The following is a 22,630-nucleotide window of genomic DNA, read 5'->3' as shown; positions in this document are numbered from 1 at the left end:
GGAAATTTGCCTAACATTTGCCTTGCCTGGGAATCAAACCCAGGTCCTCTTGCTTGTGAGGCGAGTGCGCTAACCAGAAGCTACAGGATTAGTGTAAATGATTGTTTTAAATATTTTGAAGACTTTTTCTGAAGTTGTTTTTGTTGTTTTGCATGCTGTAGTTGGGCTGAGCCCATTGTAACTGTATACCAGATAGCCTGATAATATCAAAGAGAATAACCACAACGTAAACTTGCATTTATATAGCGCCCTTCACACAGGTAGCGTCTCAGAGTGCTTGAATAACGACCTGCATTCCACAGTGGCTGGAGTTAACGTTCCCTGACTGGTGCTCACACACTGGAGATGCTCAGGTTACCTGTTGGGTATTAGTGAATCATTACTGTAGCAAGTGCTGTGAATTCTCATTAAGCAGCCTGACTGTTTTCCCACAGTTATCAGACGCTCCGCTATACATTTACAGTGGGCCCAGCCCCACTACAGTATGCACCACAACACAAATACCTCTACACAATGACGCCTTCGAAATATTTACAACAATAATTCACAATAATAAGCAGCTAGGTTCTGGAAGTTAAAGAGCTTAACTGGTACAACTTTCAAGATGTTCTGACCCTGGGAGGCATGGGAGGGGACGTTCAATATGGAGATTAAATGGATTGATTTAACAGATTAGATTTGACCAGAAAACACGTCTAATCCACTACGACATGTCTAATCCACATCAATAACACAGGTTACTGCTCAGGGACCCAAAAACATGGCTTTCTGGCTGTGTCAGCCTGACTCAGTTGGTAGCACTCTCTGAGTTAGAAGATTGTGGGTTCGAGCTCTACGTAGGAATTTGGAGCTCACACAGTCCAGATTGAGACACCAGTATAGTGCTGGGGGAGCCCTGCATTGTTGGAAGTGCCGTACTTCGGATGAGATGTTATAATAATAATAATTTGATGTAGCACCATATAATGGTTTTGAGACATCTCAAAGCAGTTTGCAGAATATAAAGTGAATTGACTGTATATTGTGGGTGAAACGCGGCAGCTAATTGTGCACAGCAGTGTCCCGCAAACAGTAGTGGATTGAGTGACCACATTTTTTTTGGTGGAGGAATTATTAGCCCTGGAAAGGGGTAATAATCCCTCAAAAAGAAATCAACTAACAATCGAGTTCCTACTTACTGTTAGGTAAACAGAGGCGTTTGGAGTCCGGAAACTTGCCTAAGGTTTAGCCCCACTTGGGAATCAAACCTGGGTCCTCTTGCTTGCGAGGCGAGTGCGCTAACCACTAAGCTCGATTAAACCGAGGTCCCGGTTGTGCCTGTTTGGGCAGGCGTTAATCATTCTGTATCATTACTCATGCCTTTCCCAATGGGAGGAAGACTTAAAGCGCTACACAGGATTTACTGTAAAGTGGAGTGACTGTAATTTGTAGATGAACACAAGAACCAATCTATGCACAGCAACATCCCACGAATGACTGACTTAGATTTTGGTTTGAGGATCAGTCGGCCAAGGCACTGAGAGAAACTTTGTTCTCTTTTTCAATAGCTCTGTAGTATCTTTATCGACTGCATGTTCCAGTTTGACATCTCATCCAAAAGACGTCACCTTTGACAGTGGGGGGAGGGTGCAAGGTGGAGTTGGTTCCAGATCGTGGGCTCAGAAAGTTTGAAGGCCTGACCACTAATAGTGGAGCAGGCAGGGTGGGGAACGTGGAACAGGCCAGTGCCTGCCGAGCGAAGGGAGTGGACAGATTGATATTGCGTTCAGAGATTGCGGAGGTAGGGAGGATCATGACCATGGACGGGTTTAAAAGTGAGGGTGTGGATCGTAAACTCAATCCTCTGGGGGATGGGGAGTCAGTGAAGCCGGTTGGGGGTGCGGGTGGGAGATCGGCTCACGGAGCTTAGTGCAGGAGGGACAGTGAGGTAATTGGATCCCAGCATTTCATTGGGAAGCAATTAGTTATTGGGGTCAGTGACCTCGTTGTGCGGAAGGTTCAATAATCAGGAAATCTCAGCTGCTGTTGTTCTGGCAATTGGATACACAGGCTGTCCCCTTGTTAAAGGTGTGGCACACTCTTACAACCCCCAACCCATCACACATCAAGGTGTGCTGTTTTTAAAGCTTTCTATTGAATACAAGTTATTTAAGCTGTGCACCCATACCGCTGGAGTTAGATCTTCCAAAATGAACTCTTGCCTCTCCGTAGAGGCTTTCTCAGGTCTCGGATGGTCAGGGGAAGGTTGGGTGAAAGGAGAGACATGGTTGGGAATGGTTTATCATATAATGTATAATAATAAAAATAATCATCCTTGCATTTGATATAGTGCCTTATCAGGTTGCATATACTGTAAAATTAATTGACATTGTATTTTGCGGGCAAAACGTGACAGCCTATTGCACACAGCAGTGTCCCACAAACAGTCATGGATTGAGCGTCCAAATTATTATTATTTTTTGGAGGGATTATTACCCCCAGAAAGCCATCAACCAATCAAATAACAACTGGGTTCCTACTTACGGCTAAGTAATCAGAGGAGTGTGGAGTAAGGAAGCTTGTCTAAGGTTTTGCTCTGCCCAGGAATCAAACCGGGGTCCTCTCGATTGTGAGTGCTCTAACCAATATTCTACAGGACTACATGTTTCTGTTGATGACAGGAAATGGGAGATAAACTCGGAGAGGAGCTGAGTTTCTTGAGCGTTTTGAATGCAGAATCAAACTAAAGAAAAAACAATTAGTATTTTGATTTGTGAGTTTTCTCCATCCGCTCCCCCCAGCTCGCATCCAAATCCCTGACTGTCCAGCGCCTTGGGTTGTCCTCCCAATGTGAAAGGCGCTATATACATGTAATTTGTTGTTGTTATTGCCACCCTTCCCTGTCCCCACACTTTAACTCTTATTATTTTATCACTTTTTTATTTCTCTGTCATGCATATGAATTGGCTGCCAATCAGCAACAACAGTACTGTGTGTGTGCATCAATTTCTTGTATATGTTTATCTTCTGTGAGATGTATATTTTAGTTTCCAGTTTACATGTGTGTGCATGTACATTTCCTGTGTATAAGTGCCTGCATGTCAATTTCACATGTGCTTGTGAATTCCACACTCCCACTACATGAAAAAAACCTTATTTCACGTGTAAATGGTTTAGCTTTCAGCTGATGTCATCAACCTGTCCACTCGGCGGGCACTGGCCCGCTCCACATCCCCCACCATGCCCGCTCCTCCGTCGGCTATCTGCCTTTTTGACGCTATCTGGAAATCCATCCCGGAGCCCTCCGCCTCACCCCCCTCCCTTACCTCCTTCAAGGCTTGTTTCAAGACCTTCCTTTTCGACCATGCCTCCAACCCACTAGCCCTCCACCCCTCTCTGATCCCAAACCTCCAGCTCGGTGGAAAGCCCTCATTGTCCAGCGCCTTAGACGTCCTCCCTACATGAACGGTGTTGTGTAAATGCAATTTGTTGTTGTTGTATTGCATGTCTAGTCTTCAAATCCCTTCATGCCCTGGCACCTCCCTATCTCAGCAACCTGATTACTTCCCAACCCTCGACCCACCGCCTCCACTCCACTGGCTCCAGCCTCCTTCATGTCTCTCGTGCCCTCCGTTCCAAGATTGGTGGCTGGACTTTCAGCCACTACACCCCCAAACTCTGGAACACTCTTCCTCTATCCTTATCATTACCTATCTTCAAGTCATGCCTAAGATCTTCCTCTTCAACTGTGCTTACGATCCTCTCTCTCCTCGGCTTCGTGCCAGTCTCAGCCATGGTTAAGCGCTCTGGGACGCTATCCTGCGTGAGGGGTGCTATATAAATCTAAGTTGTTGGATCTCCTTGTATCAGTCTCCCAGATCCTGTCACCACGCATCGAGCTCTAGTAGCCATTTTTTTAAAAAAATGTAAAGAAATTTTTTAAGAATTTTTAATTTTTTTTATTTTTTTAAGAAATCACAGCCTTAAGCAGACGAAGTGACCAGAACAAAAAACGTTTTTTGGGAAACACCCTGGATTTCTTCAACATGGTAAACCGTGCAGAAACATGGGGAAGTATGCCTTGCTCGCTGAGTCGCTCACTTGGTTTGCTTCAGTGTCTGTACCCAGACCCACAACTCCTTAATGACCTGAGAATACAGAGTGTGATTACAGAACCCGTAACAACAAAAAATTATATTTATATAGCGCCTTTCACGTCTGGAGGACGTGCCAAGGCGCTGGACAGTCAGGGATCCGCACCCGAGCTGATGGTTGGGATCAGGACGGGTGGAGGGCGGTGAGGGTAGGGGTAGGAGGGTGATCGAAGGCATGGTTGAAGAGGAGGGTCTTGAAGGAGGCAAGGGAGAGGGCTAAGTGGAGCGACTGTGGGACGGTGTTCCAGAGGCTGAAGGCCCACCCGCTAATGGTGGGGCAGACAAGGTGGGAGATTGGAAGCAGGCCAGAGCTTGCTGAGTGGAGGGTGCGGACAAGTTGGTAGGGGGTTAGGAGGTCACAGGAGGCCATGGAGGGCTTTGAAGGTGAGGGATCTTGAACTGTATCCTCTGTGTGATGGGAAGCCAATGGAGTCGGGCAAGGATTGGGATGATAGGCTTGCGGAGCCTGGTGCGGGAGAGGACATGGGCTGCAGAGTACTGGATGATGTGCAGCCTGTAGAGGGAGAAGTCGGGGAGGCCGACAAGCAGGGAGTTTGTGTACTCGTGCCTGGATGTGGTGAATGTGTGTGTGAGAATCTCGGCGGCCTACGGTGAGAGACAGTGGTGGAGTCGTGCAATGTTGCAGAGGTGGGGAAAGGTGGAGCGGGTCATGGGACGGATGTGGGGTACAAAGGACAGTTGAGGGTCGAACAGGATGCCGAGGTTCCTTGTTGGCTCTTTGAGGTGTAGAGTGCATCCATGAAGGGTGATGCTGTCAGCGACCGAGGTATGGAGGCGCTGATGGGAGCCAAGCAGGAGCGCCTCGGTCTTGTTCACCTTCAACTTGAGAAAATTATTGCTCATCCAGGACTTGATGTCCGACAGGCAGTCAGGTCAGTGAGCACAGCAGTTGTCCTGGAGTTGAGGGTGGAGCTAAGAGATAGAGTTGGTTGTCATCCGCATACATGTGGAAGTTGACCCCATGTCTACGGATGATGTCACCAAGGGGGAGCATGTAGATATTGAAAAGGAAGTGTCCAAGGACAGAGCCCTGAGGAACGCTGCGTGAGATGGTGCGGGGGCTAGAGGAGAAGCCGTCAGTGGAGATGAGGTGGAGACAGTGGGAGAGGTAGAATTTGAAGCAGGCAAGGGCGGGTCTGTGAAGGTTGAGAGAGGAAAGGCAGTGGAGGAAGATGGAATGGTTGACAGTGTCGAAGGCAACAGAGAGGACATAGACATACACACAAATACACACAGACGCAGCACTGATCATACACACATATACACACAACACCAACACACACACAACCCACACAGCATTGATCTCACACACCAATAACACAGACTGTGCAGAACAGTTTGCTGGGGACAGGGGAGCCCACAGGCAGTGCTGTCAGACAGGTAACGTCTCCCCACACTCGCTTAACAATGTTTTGAGTGGGAGGACCAACTTAGATACTCACGGTTTTATCTCCTAATCGGAAAGTATGTTTCACAAGGTTTTCAAACTTCTTTTCGTTTCTTGGTAGGGAGTGGCCCTGGGGGAGAAACACAAACATACGGTTGAGACAAATGTAGCTTAGTGTTTAGAGCGCTTACCTTGCAAGCGAGAGACTTGGGTTTGATTCCCGACAGGGCGAAATGTTGGGCAAGTTTCCTTACTCCACACGCCTCTGTTTACCTAGCAGTAAGTAAGAACCCGGCTGTTAGTCGATTGGTGGATCGCTTTACCGGGGGGTAATAATTCCTTTAAAAACAATAATAATAAATTGGTCACTTCAATCCACGATTGTTTTTGGGGCACTGCTGTGTGCAATTGGCTGCCGTGTTTTGCCTACAAAATATACAGTCAATTCACTTTACAATGTATTCTGTGAAGCGCTTTGAGACATCTCAAAGACATGAAAAGCGCAATATCAAATGCAATTATTATTATTATTTCTCTCTTGTCTTTTAAAAAATAATTGGTCACTCATTCCAAGACTGTTTGGGGGACAAGGCTGCGCGCAACTGTCTGCCGTGTTTCATCCACAAAATACAGTCAATTCACTTTACAGTATATGCTATGAAGCTTTTTGAGATGTCTCAACAATGTCAAATATAAGGATATTATTGTTTAAAATATGTCAATATAAGGATTATTATTTAAAAACTCCCAAAAAACCCTCACGATGCGTTCCCCTCTCCGCTTGGTGTCTGGCACAGTCGCTGCAAAGCATTTAAACATACAACAACAATAATTCCTGAATTTGACATAACGCCTCATCACCTCAGCGAAGCATCCGAAAGAGCTATGCAGGAGTTTACTATAAAGTAATCACACACAGGCTGTGTATTTGGGGTTGAACATGGCAGCCAATTTGGACACAGCAAACAGAACAAAGTGAGTGAGCAGGTTTATTCAGAGATGTTACCGTATGTGAAACGTTGGTATTGTGCCTCATCCCATTGAAACATCTCAAAGCTTTTCACAGGCCACAGGTGTGAATGGGGGAGGGATGGGGGTAGGCACAGCTGTGTTATTGGTGCTTTGTGTGTGTCTGTGTTATTGGAACCAAGTGTGGATTACTGGTTGTGTGTGTGTTGTAGGTGCTCTGTGTCTGTATATATGTGCGTTATTACGTGTGTGTGTGTGTGGGACTGTAAGCATATTATTGGTACGTGTGTCGGTGTAGGGTTGTATTGCGTTATTGTGTGTGTGTGTGGTATAGAGTCTGGTCAGTAATGTGCATGTTTTGAGAATGGTGAAGCATGGTTCTGGCACACAATGGGTAGAATCAACCAGGATGCTTAAGAGGACAGATAAGAGAGATACTTGGGAAGTTAGGGCATTGAGGAAACATTGAGAAAAGGCCAGGAGATGGGATCAAGAGATCTGAGAAGCAGGTTTGATGGGCTGAATAGCCTCCTCCTAATCATGAATCACACAGTTGGTTTACCTTTCCGACCAAGGTCTTCATTTTGGTTTTAATTTCCCCCATGGTAAACGGCCTCCGCGGGCTTTTCAGGGAATTAGACCCCACGTCCGGTTTCTTTTCTGGCATCTGAGAATAGGAGGAGCACAAGAGACCTGGCTTTATCCACTCAATCTCATCATTGTCTCATGCTCTCAACCTGCATCTACTTAAACTAAATACTAATACAGATTACCTGGGTTGAACATGCAACAATGTTAACCTCAGTGCATCATTCGAAATCCCGTAGTGTACTAGTTCACAAGCGAGAGCATCATCATAGACTAAGTGGGTTTGAACCAAGAACTTTTGGAGTAATGCATGTTTGTGTTGTGGGGGAGACAGACGTTTGGTGTGGGGCGATCTCGAGGTTGTTCTGCACTTTACACTTGTGTTGTGTTTGACTCGGAAACTGAACGCCATTCGAATGAAGGAGACAAAGGAACATTCCATCTCCTAACGTGGGCGTCACTCACCTGAACGAGCAGATTAATGACCCCTCTTTTTCAGGGGAAGGTAATGGAGAGGCCGTTATGAATCAACACCAAAAAATCCAGCCGTAAATGAAAGCGTTCACATCAATGTCTCGCACATCAGCCAGATCAAAGCCTGCGTTATTATAGGATGCAGAAACCACATTCACATCGCTGGGAGCTGGCTGGCTGGCTCACAGCCAATGCTAGGGATTCAGCCTTCAGAGAGTCATGCAAAAGCGATCGCTACTTTAAAGTGCTCCCCCCTCTTCCTCCCCCCCACGACACTACATCCAGATCTCCGAAGCTTACATTCTCTCCCACACCAGGCTCTGCAAGCCCATTGCCCAATTCATGCCAAGCCGAGCCCCACCTATTCCCTCTTCCCCAGCAGATCAGCTATAAGATCCTTGTCCTCACCTGCAAATGTCTCCAAGGCATCCCTCCCACCCTGTGTCTGGCGTCTCTGGCAATCCTACTTGCCCGCCCATTCTCTCCACTCCACCAACTCAGTCTTTCAGTTACAGTAAACTCCTGATAACTCACCTCTCATTGACGTGTTATCAGAAGTAGGTAGTTAGGCATATGTATAAGTACATAAATAAATGTGGCTGAAATATTGACAGCATGATGACTTGAGCTGAACAATAAATTGCATTTGTATAGTGGCTTTCATGTCGGGAGGATGTCTGAAGGCGTTGGACAGTCAAGGATTTGGACCTAAGCTGGGGGTTGGGATCAAGAGGGGTGGAGGGCAGGCAAGGTGGGGGTTGGAGGCTGACCGAATGCGCGGTCAAAGAGGAAGATCTTGAGACTCTCCTTAAAGGAGGCAAGGGAGGGGCGAGGCAAATGGACTGTGGGACGGAGCTCCAAAGGGTGGGGGCAGAGAGGCTGAAGGTCCATCTGCGAATGTGGGGCGGGCAGGTGGGGAGACTTGGAGCGGACCATAGCCTGCTGAGTGGAGGGAGCAGAAGTTAAGCTAGGGTTGAGTTATCAGGAGTTTAAAATACTTTTCCCCTACTCTCTGGAACCCTCTCAGTAAATCCCTTCATCTCCCGCCACAATCCTGCACAAGCTCACGGACCATCTCCCACAAGCTGGCCAGGAGCCACAGCGAAAAAGCTCAGCGTCTCAGACGCTCACAGCAATGAAGGAGACAAAACATTGATCACCATCAAGTGTAGTATCAGTCTGGCTCAGTCTGGCCTCCAAGGCTCTCTGTCCTCCAAGTTGGAAGGTTGTGGGTTCAAATCCCACATCGGGACTTTTTACCTGGCACAATTTAAGCCGATACTCCAGTACAGGCTTGCACTGCATTGTCAGAGGTGCCATCCTTCAGAAGACACGTTAAACCAAGGTCCTGTCTGCCTGTTCTGGTGGACATTAAAAATCCTATGGAGCTATTCGAAGAAACAGAGTTTCTCCTGGCCAACAACAGCCCTCCTACAATATTCATGGCTGTTTATGGGATATTGCTGCATGCAAAATTGACAGCTACGTTTGCCGATAAAATACACAGCATTGAGATGCCTTCCTATCGTGAAAGGAGCTTTTATATAACAAATCTCAGGAAGAATATTTTTATTATAATAGTGACCTTTCCATTTTCAGGCAACAACACCACATTTCATTTGCACAGCATCTTTCACGTCAGGAGAAGGTCCCAAATCACTGGGAACAAGATTCCACCACGCAGTCAGGAGGTGAATGAACCAATTTATCTGGGGATTGTTGGCCAGGGGATATCAAGAGAGAGGAACTCAATTATTTTCCCCCCAATCATATCACTGGGTCAAATCAAACCCGTCCTTCAGATGAGATGTTAAATGAAGATCCCTTTGTGCCTGTTCAGGGGGCCGATAAAGATCCCAGGCACTATTCGAAAAAGAGGAGGGAATGTCTCTCTCCCAGTGTTCTGACCAACAATCTTCCAGATAAAATTGGTCACTCACTCTACAGCTGTTTGTGAGATATTAGCGTGTGCAACTGGCTGCCTCATTTCACCCAGAAAATAGTCACTCCACTTTACAGTATATCCTGTGAAGCACTTTGAAACGTCTCAACGACTTGATAAGGTGCTACATCAAATACAAGGATATGATTATCATTAATAACATCCACATGAAGAAGTGAACGGACAGTCAAGGACCTGGTATTTAACATCTATGATGGATGGCACCAATGATAATGCAGTGCCATCCCCCCACCTCCCCAGAAACACATGCACTCTCTCCACGCTGTGCTGGAATGAGAGCCTGAACTGAGCTAAAGTGCCAACACAGGGCCACGCAATAGAAACTGCAAAAAATACAAATGCTGCCATTTTTCCATTGGTAAATCAGTGCCTCGGTGTTTTAAAGCCTTATTTCAAGTGCTGTTGAACCAATTTCATTGGAATCCTGTCCTTTTATACAAGGTGATTGTTTGTCAGGCCTGGCCTCAGTTTCTGAAACTCAGATACTCTTGCACCACACTGAAAGGCAACCCCCCCCCACCCAAACACACACACACCCTCCTCCTCCTTGTAGCAAGTCTAACTAGGCAGTCACGCTCTGATTAGTACATAGTTATTAAGGTAAAAGAGGTCTGAACACTGTGGTTAGAGAACCAAAAGAAGCATTATTCTCCAATTTGTCTCACATAATCATGCCAAACTTAATTACACACGGCTAAAGGCTGGAATTCATTTCATGTGGTACCAACCAAACACTCTGATGTAAGCCCGAGTAAAGCAGTAATTCGATAGCCGATTCTTGTTAAGTGAATAAGCCTGAATCGCCACAATTTTGTTTGAAAAGAAAATCTTTTGCAAAGGAACAGTCACTTTAGAGGAACTTATTCAGACTGAAAGTTGTGGAGCAGATGGGGGAAGGGGAAAGTGCACCCTTGGTGGTTTGGATGGAGCTCGGGTTCAAATCCCGCTCTGGGCCTGAGTTTTCTGCCATCAGCCCAGGCTATGTGGGGAGGCTAAAGTGGAGTCCTGTAGCTCAGTGGTTAGAGAACTCAGCTCGCAAGTGAGAGGTCCTGACTTTGATTCCAGGATAGGGCAAAACCTTAGGCAAGTTTCCTTACTCCACACTACTGTGCACAGTTGGCTGCTGCATTTCACCCACAAAATAAACAAGTCACAAAATTCACTTTACAGTATATCCTGTGAAACGCTTTGAGACGTCTCAAAGATGTGATAAGGCGCTATATCAAATACCAGGATTATTATTATTACCATAGTAAAATCATACCAATCTGTTCCAAACGAGAGTGGTTACGTTCAACTATGGAGCTCGGTGGCTAAACAAGAATACTTTTTTTGGAGAATTTTTTTTTAAAAAAAAGAAGAGAACAGTCTGGACAACAGGTTGAGAACATCTGAAACACCCGAAGGGGAAAGAACCAAACCAGAGAAACAGAAGGCTGCCTGTAGCGTGCAGCGATGCTCAGCTGTTCCTCGAGTTAACTAAAGTTAGAAGCATGAATTCAGGTGTCCTGTAGCTGCAGCATGGAATTAGGGTACAAACAGGCATGTGAAAAGGTGGTGATGATGGTGGGGGGGGGAGGAGTGGTGGAATGATGAGGGGAGGATTGCGATTAATCTGCAAAGGACAGGCCTGTGTGTATTGATGCAACAGACACAGGCAACGCTTGTGATTTGCAATCGGAAGCAGATGTTTGCTGATTATGGGTGTGCACGCTCCAGGTAATGACAGGACAGACAGTGAGCGCACAGTTGCTCAAAGACAGCAACTTCTCAACGGCACTATTTACAGGAGGGCAGGCGTGAAGGGGGGAGGGAGATATGCATCTGTTGTTTAAGACTTAGCAGCCGTTAGGTGGGGAAAATTATATTAACTTTTGACTCTCCAAAAAAAGCTACTGGCTTCTAAAGGAAAAGAAGCCTTCACTGTCCATTGGCAAATACAATATAATAATGACAATCCATATATTTGATACAACGCCTTTCACATCAGAAGGATGTCTTACAATGCCTCACATGATTTACTTTAAAGTGTAATGACTGTGTATTTTGTAGGTGAAGGCTGCAGCCAATTTGGGCACAGTAACATCCCCACAAACAGCCATGAATTGAGTGACTGATTTTATCTGGGGGATTGTTAGCCAGGACACCAGGAGAGAGAAACTCCCTTCTCTTTTCCAACAGTACCGCAGGATTTTCACGTTCACCTAACAGACCTCAGTTTAATGTCTCAATTCAAAGGATGGAACCTCTGACAATGCAGTGTCCGCCAGTACTCTGCTGGAGCATCAGCCTAGACTGAGCTCAAAGTCTTGATAAGTCTTAATCGCAATCTTCTGACTGAGGGGCAAGAGTGGAATCCCCTATACCCTTGTAGCTGTCTCTTTTCAGCTATCTGTCTAGATCCCTTCTGAAAGACGTGAAATGCAAGGATTATTATTATTATAAAGCTAATATGGATTCTGCCTCAACCATTGCTCTCGGAAAAACACATCTGAACCAATCTGTGTTTGAAAACATCTCCCCATTTGCTTGTTTACTATTTTAAAATAACGCCTTCAGTCACTGACTCATCAACTAGTGTGAATAATTTCTCACCTAATGACTATCAAATCATAATTTTAAAGATCTTGATCAGGTCACCCCTCAACCTTCTTTGTTCCAGTTCTTTCAGTCTCTGCTCATAGGCCTCTCTTCCGCTATTTTATATGATCATGACAGATCCTTTAATCCCATTTCGTTGGCTTTACTCCATATGCCTTACTACCCATCTTTGTCCTTTCTTTTCAACCACTGCACATCTAAGAACATCAACAACAACAAATTGCATTTATATAGTACCTTTCATATCGGGATGGTATCCCAAGGCCTGTAGCTCAGTGGTTAGAGCACTCGCCTCTCAAGTGAGAGACCTGGGTTCGATTCCTGGCAGGTCGAAACCTTGGGCAAGTTTCCTTATTCCACACGCCTAATAATAATCCCTCCAAAACCAAAAACAATAATAAATTGGTCACTTCAATCCATGACTGTTTGTGGGACACTGCTGTGCCCAATTGGCTGCCGCGTTTCGCCCACAAATATACAGTCAATTCACTTTACAGTATATTCTGTGAAGCGCTTTGAGATGACTAGAAGACGTGAAAAGCGCTATACCAAATGCAAGGATTATTATTATTATTAAGGCCCTGAACATTCAAGGATTTGCACCTAAGGTGGGAGTTGGAGTCAAGAGGAGGGTCAAAGAGGAAGGTTTTGAGATGGACCTTGAAGGAGGCAAGGGAGTGGGCGAGGCAGAGGGGTTGTGGCAGAAAGGCTGAAGACCTGAATGTGGAGAGGGCAGGGGGGAGAGACAGGTTGGCAATGTTTTAGTAGGTCACAGAGGTACGAGGAGCAAGACCTTGGAGGGGTTTAAAAGAACATATGTGGAGAAAAAGGATTAAAAGATCTGCCATGTTATGCCTTCTCCTTGGAATTGCCTCTTCATCACACCCCTGCTTTCAAAACCCTCCTAGAACCTACCTCTTCCACTGGTCACCACTTATGTACCCCTCTTACCACTTTCTCCATAACCCACACCGTGCCAGTAAAACACTTCATAATAATAATATTCTGTATGTTTGATACAGTTCCATTTATGTCAGGAGGATATCTCGAAGCGCTTGAAAGGTTATTCTTTGAAGTGTAGTGACTGTGTATTTTGCAAGTGAACATGGCAGCCAATCTGCACACAGCAACATCCCACAAACAGCCATGAAGTGAATGGCCAATTGTTATCTGGGGGGATTGTTGGCCAAGACACTGGGGAGAGTGAAACTCCCTTCTCTCGAGTATAGCTGCAGGTTCTTTAACATCCAACTGACCAGAGCACAGACAGGAGCTCGGTTTAGTGTCTCATCTGAACAACAATCTTTATCTCACATGAAAGATTATACTTAGGTTAAGAGCACTGTGGGGAAAACTGTGATTATAATCATAATAATCCTTGCATTTGATGTAGTGCCTTGTCAGGTCATTGAGTTGTCTCAAAGCTCTTCACAGAATATACTGTAAAGTGAATTGACTCTATTTTGTGCGAAACGCAGCAACCAATTGCACACAGCAGCGTCCCACAAACAATCACGGATTGAGTGACCCCATGTATTATTGTATTATTATTTTGGGGGTGGATTATTACCTCCAGAAAGCGATCTACCAATCGACTAACAACCGGATACCTACTTACTGCTAGGTAAACAGAGGCGAGTGAAGTAAGGAAACTTGCCCGGGATCCGAACCTGGTGAGCACGCTAGCCAATGCACTACAGGACTCCACGAATTGTATGAAGCAGGGGAATGGAATGTATTCCATACACCAAGCCCTAACCACGAACATCAGGCTCAATTTATGAATGAGCCTTTTTTTTTATGAATGAGTGTGAGTGATTGCAGGTCACTCCAACCTATGAGCACATCAAACTCCGCACAAGTCAGAGAGACCCGACAATGGTTATCAGAAGGTTAATAAGGGTCACAAAAACATATTTGGAGTTACTCACTGCACGCCGATTATGTACGTTTAAAGCCAATGTACAATTTCATGGTACAATAAAAAATAATAATCCTTATATTTGATATAGCGCCTTATCGCATCGTTGAGACGTCTCAAAGCATTTCACAGAATATATACAGAATATACTTTAAAGTGGATCGACTGTATATTTTGTGGGCGAGACTCGGCAGCCAATAGCGCACAGCAGTGTCCCACAAACAGTCATAGATTGAGTGACCATATTTTTCTGAGGGATTATTACCCCCGGGAAGCGATCTGCCAATCTACTGATAACCGGGTTCCTACTTACAGCTTGGTTAAACAGAGGCGTGTGGAGTAAGGAAACTTGCCTAAGGTTTTGCCCTGCCCAGGAATCAAACCCAGGTCCTCTTGCTTGCGAGGTGAGGGCTCGAACCAATACGTTACAGGACTCCACTATAAAAACAGGTTTGGGGGGCAGTTTGGCCTGGGATGAGAGCTGCTCTCTACGGGAGCAAAGTGAATATTCAGCTATTAACCAAACTGAGGAGGGGATGAGGGTGAGAAGAGGACAGTGTAGAGGGAAGACAGAAGAGACAGGTAGAAAAGGGACAGTAGAAGAGGGAGGGAGGGAGGAAGGAAGGAAGTCCCTATTTTGCTATTAACTTGGATAGGATTCAGCCTGGCTCAATGGTAACACTCTCGCTTCTGAGTCAGAAGGTTTTGGGTTCAAGTCCCATGTCAGGATTTGAAATTACATAGTCTAATCTGACACCCCATCGCGGCGCTGAGTGATTTGCTCTATTGTCAGAGGTGCCGTCCTTCAGATGACACGTTAAACTGAGGTCCAAGCTACCTGTACAATAAAGATCCCATGGCACTACTTGAAAAGTCAAAAGAGTTTCTCTCTCCCGGTGTCCTGGTCAACAATCCCCCAAATAAAACATTGGTCACTCATTCCATGACTGATTATTGTGCATATATTGGCTTCCACGTTTACCCACAAAACACAGTCACTGCACTTTACAGTATATCCTGTGAAGTAATTTGGGACGTCCTCTGGATATGAAAGGAGCCATATCTGATTTAAGCATTATTATTATTAACAAGAGTAATAATTATTTGCATTATTCACGTTCTCCTGGCCAACAAAACCCCAAATAAAATTGGTCACTCACTCTACGTCCCAGAGAGCTTATCGATAGAGGTGTTCAAAGGTCTGAAGAAATGACAAGGTTAATAAGGAAAAACCTTCAACCAGTGCCAAGGGTTAGTTTCAGGATTGTTGGCGAGAAACAGGCAAAAGTAATTCCTTCACTCAAGAGTATTTTATGTGTAGGCTTCATTCATTGCCACAAATGGCGAGCGAGGTCTCATCAATAGATTTGTTCAAAAAGAGAACTGGATAACTTTCAGATAATACCTCTCAACATAGGTTAACATCTCACACCGCTGCACAAAGATGGAATGGAAACAGGTGAATCACTACCTGAGCAATAAACACATTAAGGAAAACCTGGAAAGCGGAATTAAAAAAGGGAATTAATACTCCTTACATTTTCTTACATTTTGTGAATTTCCTTACATTTCCTTATTAAAATTCCACAGTGAGCAGGGCAAGGACTTGATGGGTGTGTTCCATCCTCACTCCTAGGTCAGCGACAGAATAGGTTAGGGACACAGTAAAGCTCCCTCTACACTGTACGCCCAAACTCCCAGGTCAGTGACAGGGCGGGTTAGACACACAGTAAAGCTCCCTCTATACATCCCTAAATAGGTACAATGTAGGTTAGAGGTAGCATAAAGCTCCCTTTACACTCTCTCCCCATGGATGTATCTCACCTTAAACCCAGTGGACTGCCCCCTGTTGTAATCTATCCATTCGCACCCCAGCCATGCCTGCGGCTGGCCAGAGAGGCCAGTGTAAAGCTATGAGCCTGTATCTACAGGCACCGTCCTCCCCCACTGCGTCAGGCAGGACTCCCCCTACAATCAGCACAGCAGAGGCTTTGATCCCCCCAGTCTGGGCTAGATTGGAAGCTGAATGGCGGAGATGAAAGGGCAGAACACCGGGCTCCCGTCTGTGCCGAGTAATTGCTTGTGATGTTAAAGCCTAAATTATTGTGTCCACGCCTCGAGAGGAAAACAAAGACCAAAACAAGCTGAATCGAGAGGAGTGATACTCCGAGAGAGGAACTCCACTCCAAGTGAATGGCAAAAGGGAGTTGGTGGGCAGCGTGCGAGTTTCAAACCAGTGGGAGATAGTGTGAGCTGATCAAAAGCAAAGAGGAAGATTTTGGTCATTGGAAGCGATTTGATTATTAATAACAACCCCTGCGATTGCTGGGCCTTCTTTCATGTCAACATGCCCTTTGGATAAGATGCTAAACCAAGGTCTCATCTGCCTGTTCAGGTGGACGTTAAAGATCATGCGGCTCTATTTGAAAAAGAGAAGGGTGTTTCTTCCTGTGTCCTGGCCAGCAATCCCCCAGATAAAACTGGTCACTCACTCCATGGCTGTTTGTGGGACACTGCTGTGAGCAACTGGCTGCCGCATTTCGCCCACAAAATACACAGTCACCACACTCTACAGTAAATCTTGTGAAGCTCTTTGAGATGGCATGATAAGGAGCTTTAACAAATGCAAGGATTATTATTATTCACGAGTGTTTGTGGGGTATTACTGTGCACAAGCTGACTCTGCATTTGCCCACAAGTCACTCCATTTTACAGTATATCCTATGAAGCACTTGAGACTTCCTCCAGACATGAATCTCTCTGTACCAAATCTAAGGATTATTATTATAATGGAGGTAGGGGAGATACTTCATTGTCGAGACTTTAAGTCAGGTCAAGCTAGTATCTCTCTCACAGGCTTTTTCTGCCCTTTTTTTAAAAAAAGGACAGATTAAAAAATAAAGATCAGAAAGCTTTTCCTGATGTGTGTGTGTGTGTGCTTGTTTGGGAGACAAACAACACTGATTATGCTCATTCACACGGATTAACTTTAAACCTACATTTTCCTGTTTGTAAATCCTGAAGCATCTCATGTCTATGAACCCGCTGCTCTCACTTGCTTGTGTGCTAATCTTGGGTTGAATAGATCACATTAAAGAAGTCAAATAGAAAGGGTTTGTGTTAGGTCAGCGAGTGTCAAACTAATCACTGTATTTAAGAGTCTCCATACCAGATAGAGTTCCACATATGTATGTTACCTAGGCATTGTCAGGAACACTGTTGGGTCCTTCGTATGAGACATTAAACTGAGGTCCCATCTGTGCCTCTTCATGTGGACGTTGGCGAAGCATTGATCGGGGTATGTGAAGCATGTGCATGCATGGGAGTGGGGGAGGGGGTGAAGTGAAGAGATTGTGTGGAGAGCGAAAGAGCAAGAGAGAGAGAGATCTAGAACGCTAGAAGAGTGCTAGAAAAGGGACAAAAGAGAGCAAAAAGAGAAATAGAAATAAATAAGAAGAATGATATAGCACCTTGTCATGTCGTTGAGACATCTCAAAGTGCTTCACAGAACATGCTGTAAAGTGGAGTGACGGTGTATCTGGTGGGCGAAATAAAAGAAATGGGAAATAAAGAAACAAGAAATAAAAACGAGAAAGATGCATCAGACTTTGCCACATTGTTGAAGAGGCAGGCCTGCTGTGTGAGCCTGGCTGAAACCACAAAGCCGGAGGTTTGTGGCCTGGTTAGGTGTGACGGTAAGCGTGACGTGTGACTGTTTGTCACACCTCTTTCACCTGCGAAGGAATCCCACGCTCAAACCTAGCTGCAGAGACCTGGGAGGTTTCCATTCCTGGCTTCACTCAGATCACCTCTATATTTCTGTCTCTCTCTCATCCCAGGGCATTAGTGTCCTGTAGCATTATAGTTAGAGCACTCGCCTTACACGAAAGAGGATGAAACCTCAAGCAAGTTTCCTTACTCCACACGCCTCTGCTTACCTAGCAGTAAGTATGAATCTGGTTGTTAGTCGATCGACGGATCGCTTTCCAGGGGAAATAATCCCTCAAAAAAAAATTGGTCACTCAATCCACGACTGTTTGTGGGACACTGCTGTGTGCAATTGGCTGCCTTGTTTCACCCACAAAATATACAGTTAATCCACTTTAAAGTATATTCTGTGAAGCACTTTGAAATCTCTCAGCAACGTGATAAGGCGCGATATCAAATGCAAAGATTTTTTTTTCTTTAAATTTCCTAACCAGAAACAGTAAGAGAGAAAGAGAGAGAGAGAGCCAAGCACATCCAGGTGCCACAAACGCCTGGCAGGAGAGATCACAGCCAAAACATCAGCTGGGAAGCCCAAGAAAGAGTAAACATTCTTTGTTTCTTTGTTGGGTTGCTGGTTACAGCAAAATAAGAAGAATTTGCTTACTGAAAAGCGAAGCAGAGATTACAGAGCAAGAGCCCATATGATTAAATTTAAAACCACATATTTCAGTGGGTCGGGAGTTGGCGCAAGGTTGCAATTTAGTTGGTGTAGGACCTGCTATTAACTGGCTAGGGGGGAAGAGGGGGAGAAATGTTGTAGTGTCATAACATTTTCTTATTTTTCAAAAAATATATAAATTTAGCAGGTAATAATTTAAGAACTGCAATAATTCCTTCATTTGATGCAGCATTTCAGCAGATCGAAAAATCACTTCTCTGGGTCAGAAGGTTGTGGGTTCAAGCCCCCTTAATGGGGTCTTTGAACTTGCAGTCAATGGCTGACGTTCCAATGCAGTGCTAGGAATGGAGGGGTGAAGTGGTGGTGGGGGGGGGTGGATGTGGGCAGGGGGAGCACTTCATCGCTGGAGGCACTGTCTTTTTGGTTGAGACATTAAAACAAGATCACGTCCATGCCTGTTCAGTTGCATTTTAAAGGTCTGTCGCTAAGCGAAAAGAGAAGGTTTCTGCGAGTACCCTGGCCAACAACTGGGTTCCAACTTACTGCTAGGTAAACAGAGCTGGTTGGAGTAAGGAAACTTGCCTAGGTTTCGCCCTGTCTGGGAATCACACCCTGGTCCTTTCGCTTTTGAGACGAGCACTCTAACAACTACGTTACAGGCCTGCAGATACAGATGTAGACACCCTCTGCCCTTCATCCTCTCAACGTAGGTTGTGTGTGATTTGTAACATTCGGTGATTGATTTTATGAAGTTGTTATGCCTGATTCAGACAAAGTGTTAGTGATTAGACTCACCATAACACAGAATCCTGAAAGCCTTGCAGTTTATTCCTAGTGTTGGATTCCACTATGCTGCTCTTATCCAAATCTGGTCAGAAACTGTATCAAGCTGCACACCCTAGTGGCCACAGGGTAAAGTACAACTTTCTCTTGCAGTAAGTACAGGCAGCATTTGTCCATTGGTCTATCTATCCTTCCATCTGTCTGCCACCCATTCAATTCCACACACAATTCCTGCGATGCAGCTCTGTATATAAACACAGGCTCACTGTGAACCCACAGTACACAGGAAACACAATACAAGTGTCAGGCTGAATCAGTCGGTGGCACTCTCGCCCTTGATTCAGTCAGAAAGTGGAAGGTTCAAGCCCCCACGATGACGGGACTTTGAATTCACAGTCTCGGCTGATGTTCCAACGCTATACTATAATATACTTGTGATGAGACATTAATTTGATGTCTTGCCACAGCCATTAAGTGACAATCAATTTTGTCTGGGGGAATCATGAGCTTGGACACTGGGAGAGAGAAACTTCCCTTCTTTATTCTAATACTGTTGTGGGATCTTTAACTTCCACATGAACAGCCATAACAGCCTCGGTTTAAGGTCTCATGTGAAGGACAGACTGCAACCTGGCAATTCAATGCTGCCCAGAACTGCACCGGAGCGCTGCCTCGACTGCGAGCTTAAAGCCTTCTGTCTCCGAGTCAGGAATGCAATTGACTGAGCCAAGCTGGCACCTCCACCCTAATAATATTGATAATCCATACATTTGAAACAATGACACGAATACTTGCATTTAATATAGCACCTTACATGTTTTTAAGATGTCTCAAAGTGCTTCACAGAATATACTGTAAAGTGAATTACTGCATACATTGTGGGCGAAACACGGCAGCAATTGTGCACAGCAGTGCCCACACACAGTCTCGGTTTGAGTGATCAAATTTTTTTTTGAAGGAATTATTACCCCTGGAAAAGTGATCTGCCAATCAACTAACAACCAGATTCCTACTTACTGCTAGGTAAACAGGGGCGTGGGGAGTAAGGAAACTTGCCTAACGTTTCGCCCTGTCTGGGAATCGAACCCAGTTACCATTAAGCTACAGGACTCCACAATATGGCACCTTATCACGACATAGACATCTCAAAGTGCTTCACAGAAAATACTGTAAAGTGGATTGACTGTATTTTGTGGGAAAAATGCGGCAGCCAATTGCACACAGCAGTGTCCCACAAACAGTCGTGGATTGAGTGACTACATTTTTTTTATTTCAACAAGGATTACACTCGGAACACGAACCGCCAATCGACTAACAAGTGGATTCCTACTTACTGCTAAGTAAACAGAGGCAGCAGAGTAAGAAAACTTGTCTAAGGTTTCGCCCTGGCCAGGAATCGATCCCGGGTCCTCTCGCTTGCGAGCAAGAGAACTACCACGCTACAGGACTCTGCCTGTCCTCTGGATTCAATCTGGTCATTGTACATTCGTCAGACACTGACCGACCAGGAAGGGAAGGGTACAGTAACTCACTCTCACTGGCGCTTTTACAGGGGTCTTCACTGGTTTCACAGCCTCCTTCATGTCATCAACATCATCATCATCTTCTTCCTCTTCTTCTTCCTCCTCATCTTCTTCCCTAACACACAACGCGATAATCAGGAAGCAATTAGTAAATACAAATGTATTGTACAAGTGTGCTCTGCCCCACTGGAGAGACGCTGTATAAATGCAGCTCATTTTGTACCCAGTTTTTTGTGTTAGAGGAAGCTATCACAAGAGGACATAATCAATATTATAATAAACCTTACAATATAATTCAAAACGCATTTAAAGTGAATTGAGTGTATATTTTGTGGGGGAAACCTAGCAGCCAATTGCTCACAGCAATGTCCCACAAACAGTCGTGGTCTAAGTCACCAAATTAAAATTGTTTTAAAGGGATTATTACCCCCAGAAAGCAATCTGCCAATTAACTAACAACCGGGTTCCTATTTACTGTTAGGTAAACAGAGGCATGTGGAGTAAGGAAACTTGCCTAAGATTTTGCCCTGCCCAGTAATCAAACCCAGGTCCTCTCACTTGCAAGACAAGTGGTCTAATCAATATACTACAGGACTCCACAATAATAATCCTTTTTTTGAAACACCATATTTTATGTCAACAACATGTCTCAAAGCACTTCACACGATTTGCTGCAAAATGTAGTTAGTGACTCCGTGTTTTGTAGGCGAACAGTGTCACTCTCAAAATGTCCTGCATACAGCCATGAACGACTAATTTTATTGGGGGATTGTTGGCCAGGACACCAGGAGAGAAACTCTTCTCTTTCTGAAGGCCACAGATGCAGAATCAATTGTGATGCTTAAAAGGGCAATGGAGAGGTACTTAGGCAGCAAGGGGTGTTAAGGAATATGTAGAAAAGTCAAGGAAATGGGATTAAAAAGGCTGGCAATTATGTAACAAATTGAACAGAATGGAACAAGTTCCTTCTTAAAGGGAAAATAATAACAATCATTAGCAGTTATCTCCTGGCCTCAGTGAGCTTCTCGTATTTCTTAAATTAACATTAATTTCTTAAATCATTCCATTCAAAACTGTATCTGGCCCTGGTGAGAGACTGCATCTGTCATCTTGGCTCAGTCAGTCATGCTCTTGTTTTAGGAGTTGGTAGGTTGTGGGTTCAAACCTACGTCAGAGCTTTGAAATCACGATCGAGGCTGACACTCCAGTACTGTGCTGGATGGGTGGGGTGAGGGAGAATAGTGCATTGTCAGAGGCCCAGTACTTCATTACATGATAAAGTGCCATATCAAACGGAAGGATTAATTTTTATTATTATTATGTTATTACAGTTTAAATCACTCTGTAGAGATAGTTTCTAAGTGGTTTTCAGTGATGGTCAGTCAGATCAGTAACACTGCCACATTACATAAGAATTGATGTTACATTTCTTAGTCTATTTGAGCTTCCCAACCTGGCTACTTTGTGCAGGAGATTGATATTTTGTTCACCAAGTATATTGTCATGCCATTTTTGAATAGTATTATTAACAGACCCAGTTGCACTGATGATTATAGGAACTATGTTTGTTTTAAACTGTCACATAAGTCCACATTCAATTTGTAGATCAATATATTTCCTGATCTTCTCCAGTCCCTTTTTTATTATTATTATTATTATTATTGTGTTGTGTTGTGTAGGCTGCCAGTACAGTCATGTGCAAAATGATGCACTGAAACCTACACAACATACTCGCTGTGTGCATAGTGGTAAGAGCACCCGCCTTGCAAGCGAGAGGACCTGGATTCAATTCCCAGGCGGGACAATGCAAGTTTCCTTACCCCACGTGCCTCTGTTTACCTCGCAGTAAGTAACAACCAGTTCCTAGCCGATTGGCGGAT

At 44.8% G+C, this 22,630-nt stretch overlaps 1 protein-coding gene across 1 annotated transcript; it reads right to left on the bottom strand.

The window, feature by feature from the left end:
* Positions 1-3,914: 3,914 nt before the first annotated feature.
* Positions 3,915-20,969, bottom strand: LOC103187249 (nucleophosmin-like). Its single transcript, XM_007906665.2, has 4 exons — positions 20,760-20,969; positions 7,073-7,177; positions 5,597-5,671; positions 3,915-4,127 (listed from the first exon to the last, which is right to left on the bottom strand). The coding sequence occupies exons 1-4, from the start codon at positions 20,964-20,966 to the stop codon at positions 4,077-4,079; spliced, it is 438 nt and encodes a 145-aa protein (XP_007904856.1). The 5' UTR covers positions 20,967-20,969; the 3' UTR covers positions 3,915-4,076.
* Positions 20,970-22,630: the final 1,661 nt, after the last annotated feature.

Source organism: Callorhinchus milii, unplaced genomic scaffold (assembly GCF_018977255.1).
Source record: "Callorhinchus milii isolate IMCB2004 unplaced genomic scaffold, IMCB_Cmil_1.0 Scaffold1, whole genome shotgun sequence".
Classification (NCBI taxonomy): Eukaryota; Metazoa; Chordata; class Chondrichthyes; order Chimaeriformes; family Callorhinchidae; genus Callorhinchus; species Callorhinchus milii.
This window is presented reverse-complemented; position numbering and strand designations above follow the sequence as displayed.

What these genes read in the sequence shown, in the direction of transcription:
- LOC103187249 (XM_007906665.2), bottom strand. Translation starts at nt 20,966, where the DNA reads ATGAGCTGCATTTATACAGCGTCTCTCCAGTGGGGCAGAGCACACTTG. An exon ending in CTGTAAAAGCGCCAGTGAGA is followed by an intron (nt 7,178 to 20,759) that starts GTGAGTTACTGT and finishes TCCTATTCTCAG; the next exon opens with ATGCCAGAAAAGAAACCGGA. An exon ending in TCCGATTAGGAGATAAAACC is followed by an intron (nt 4,128 to 5,596) that starts GTGAGTATCTAA and finishes CTGTATTCTCAG; the next exon opens with GTCATTAAGGAGTTGTGGGT.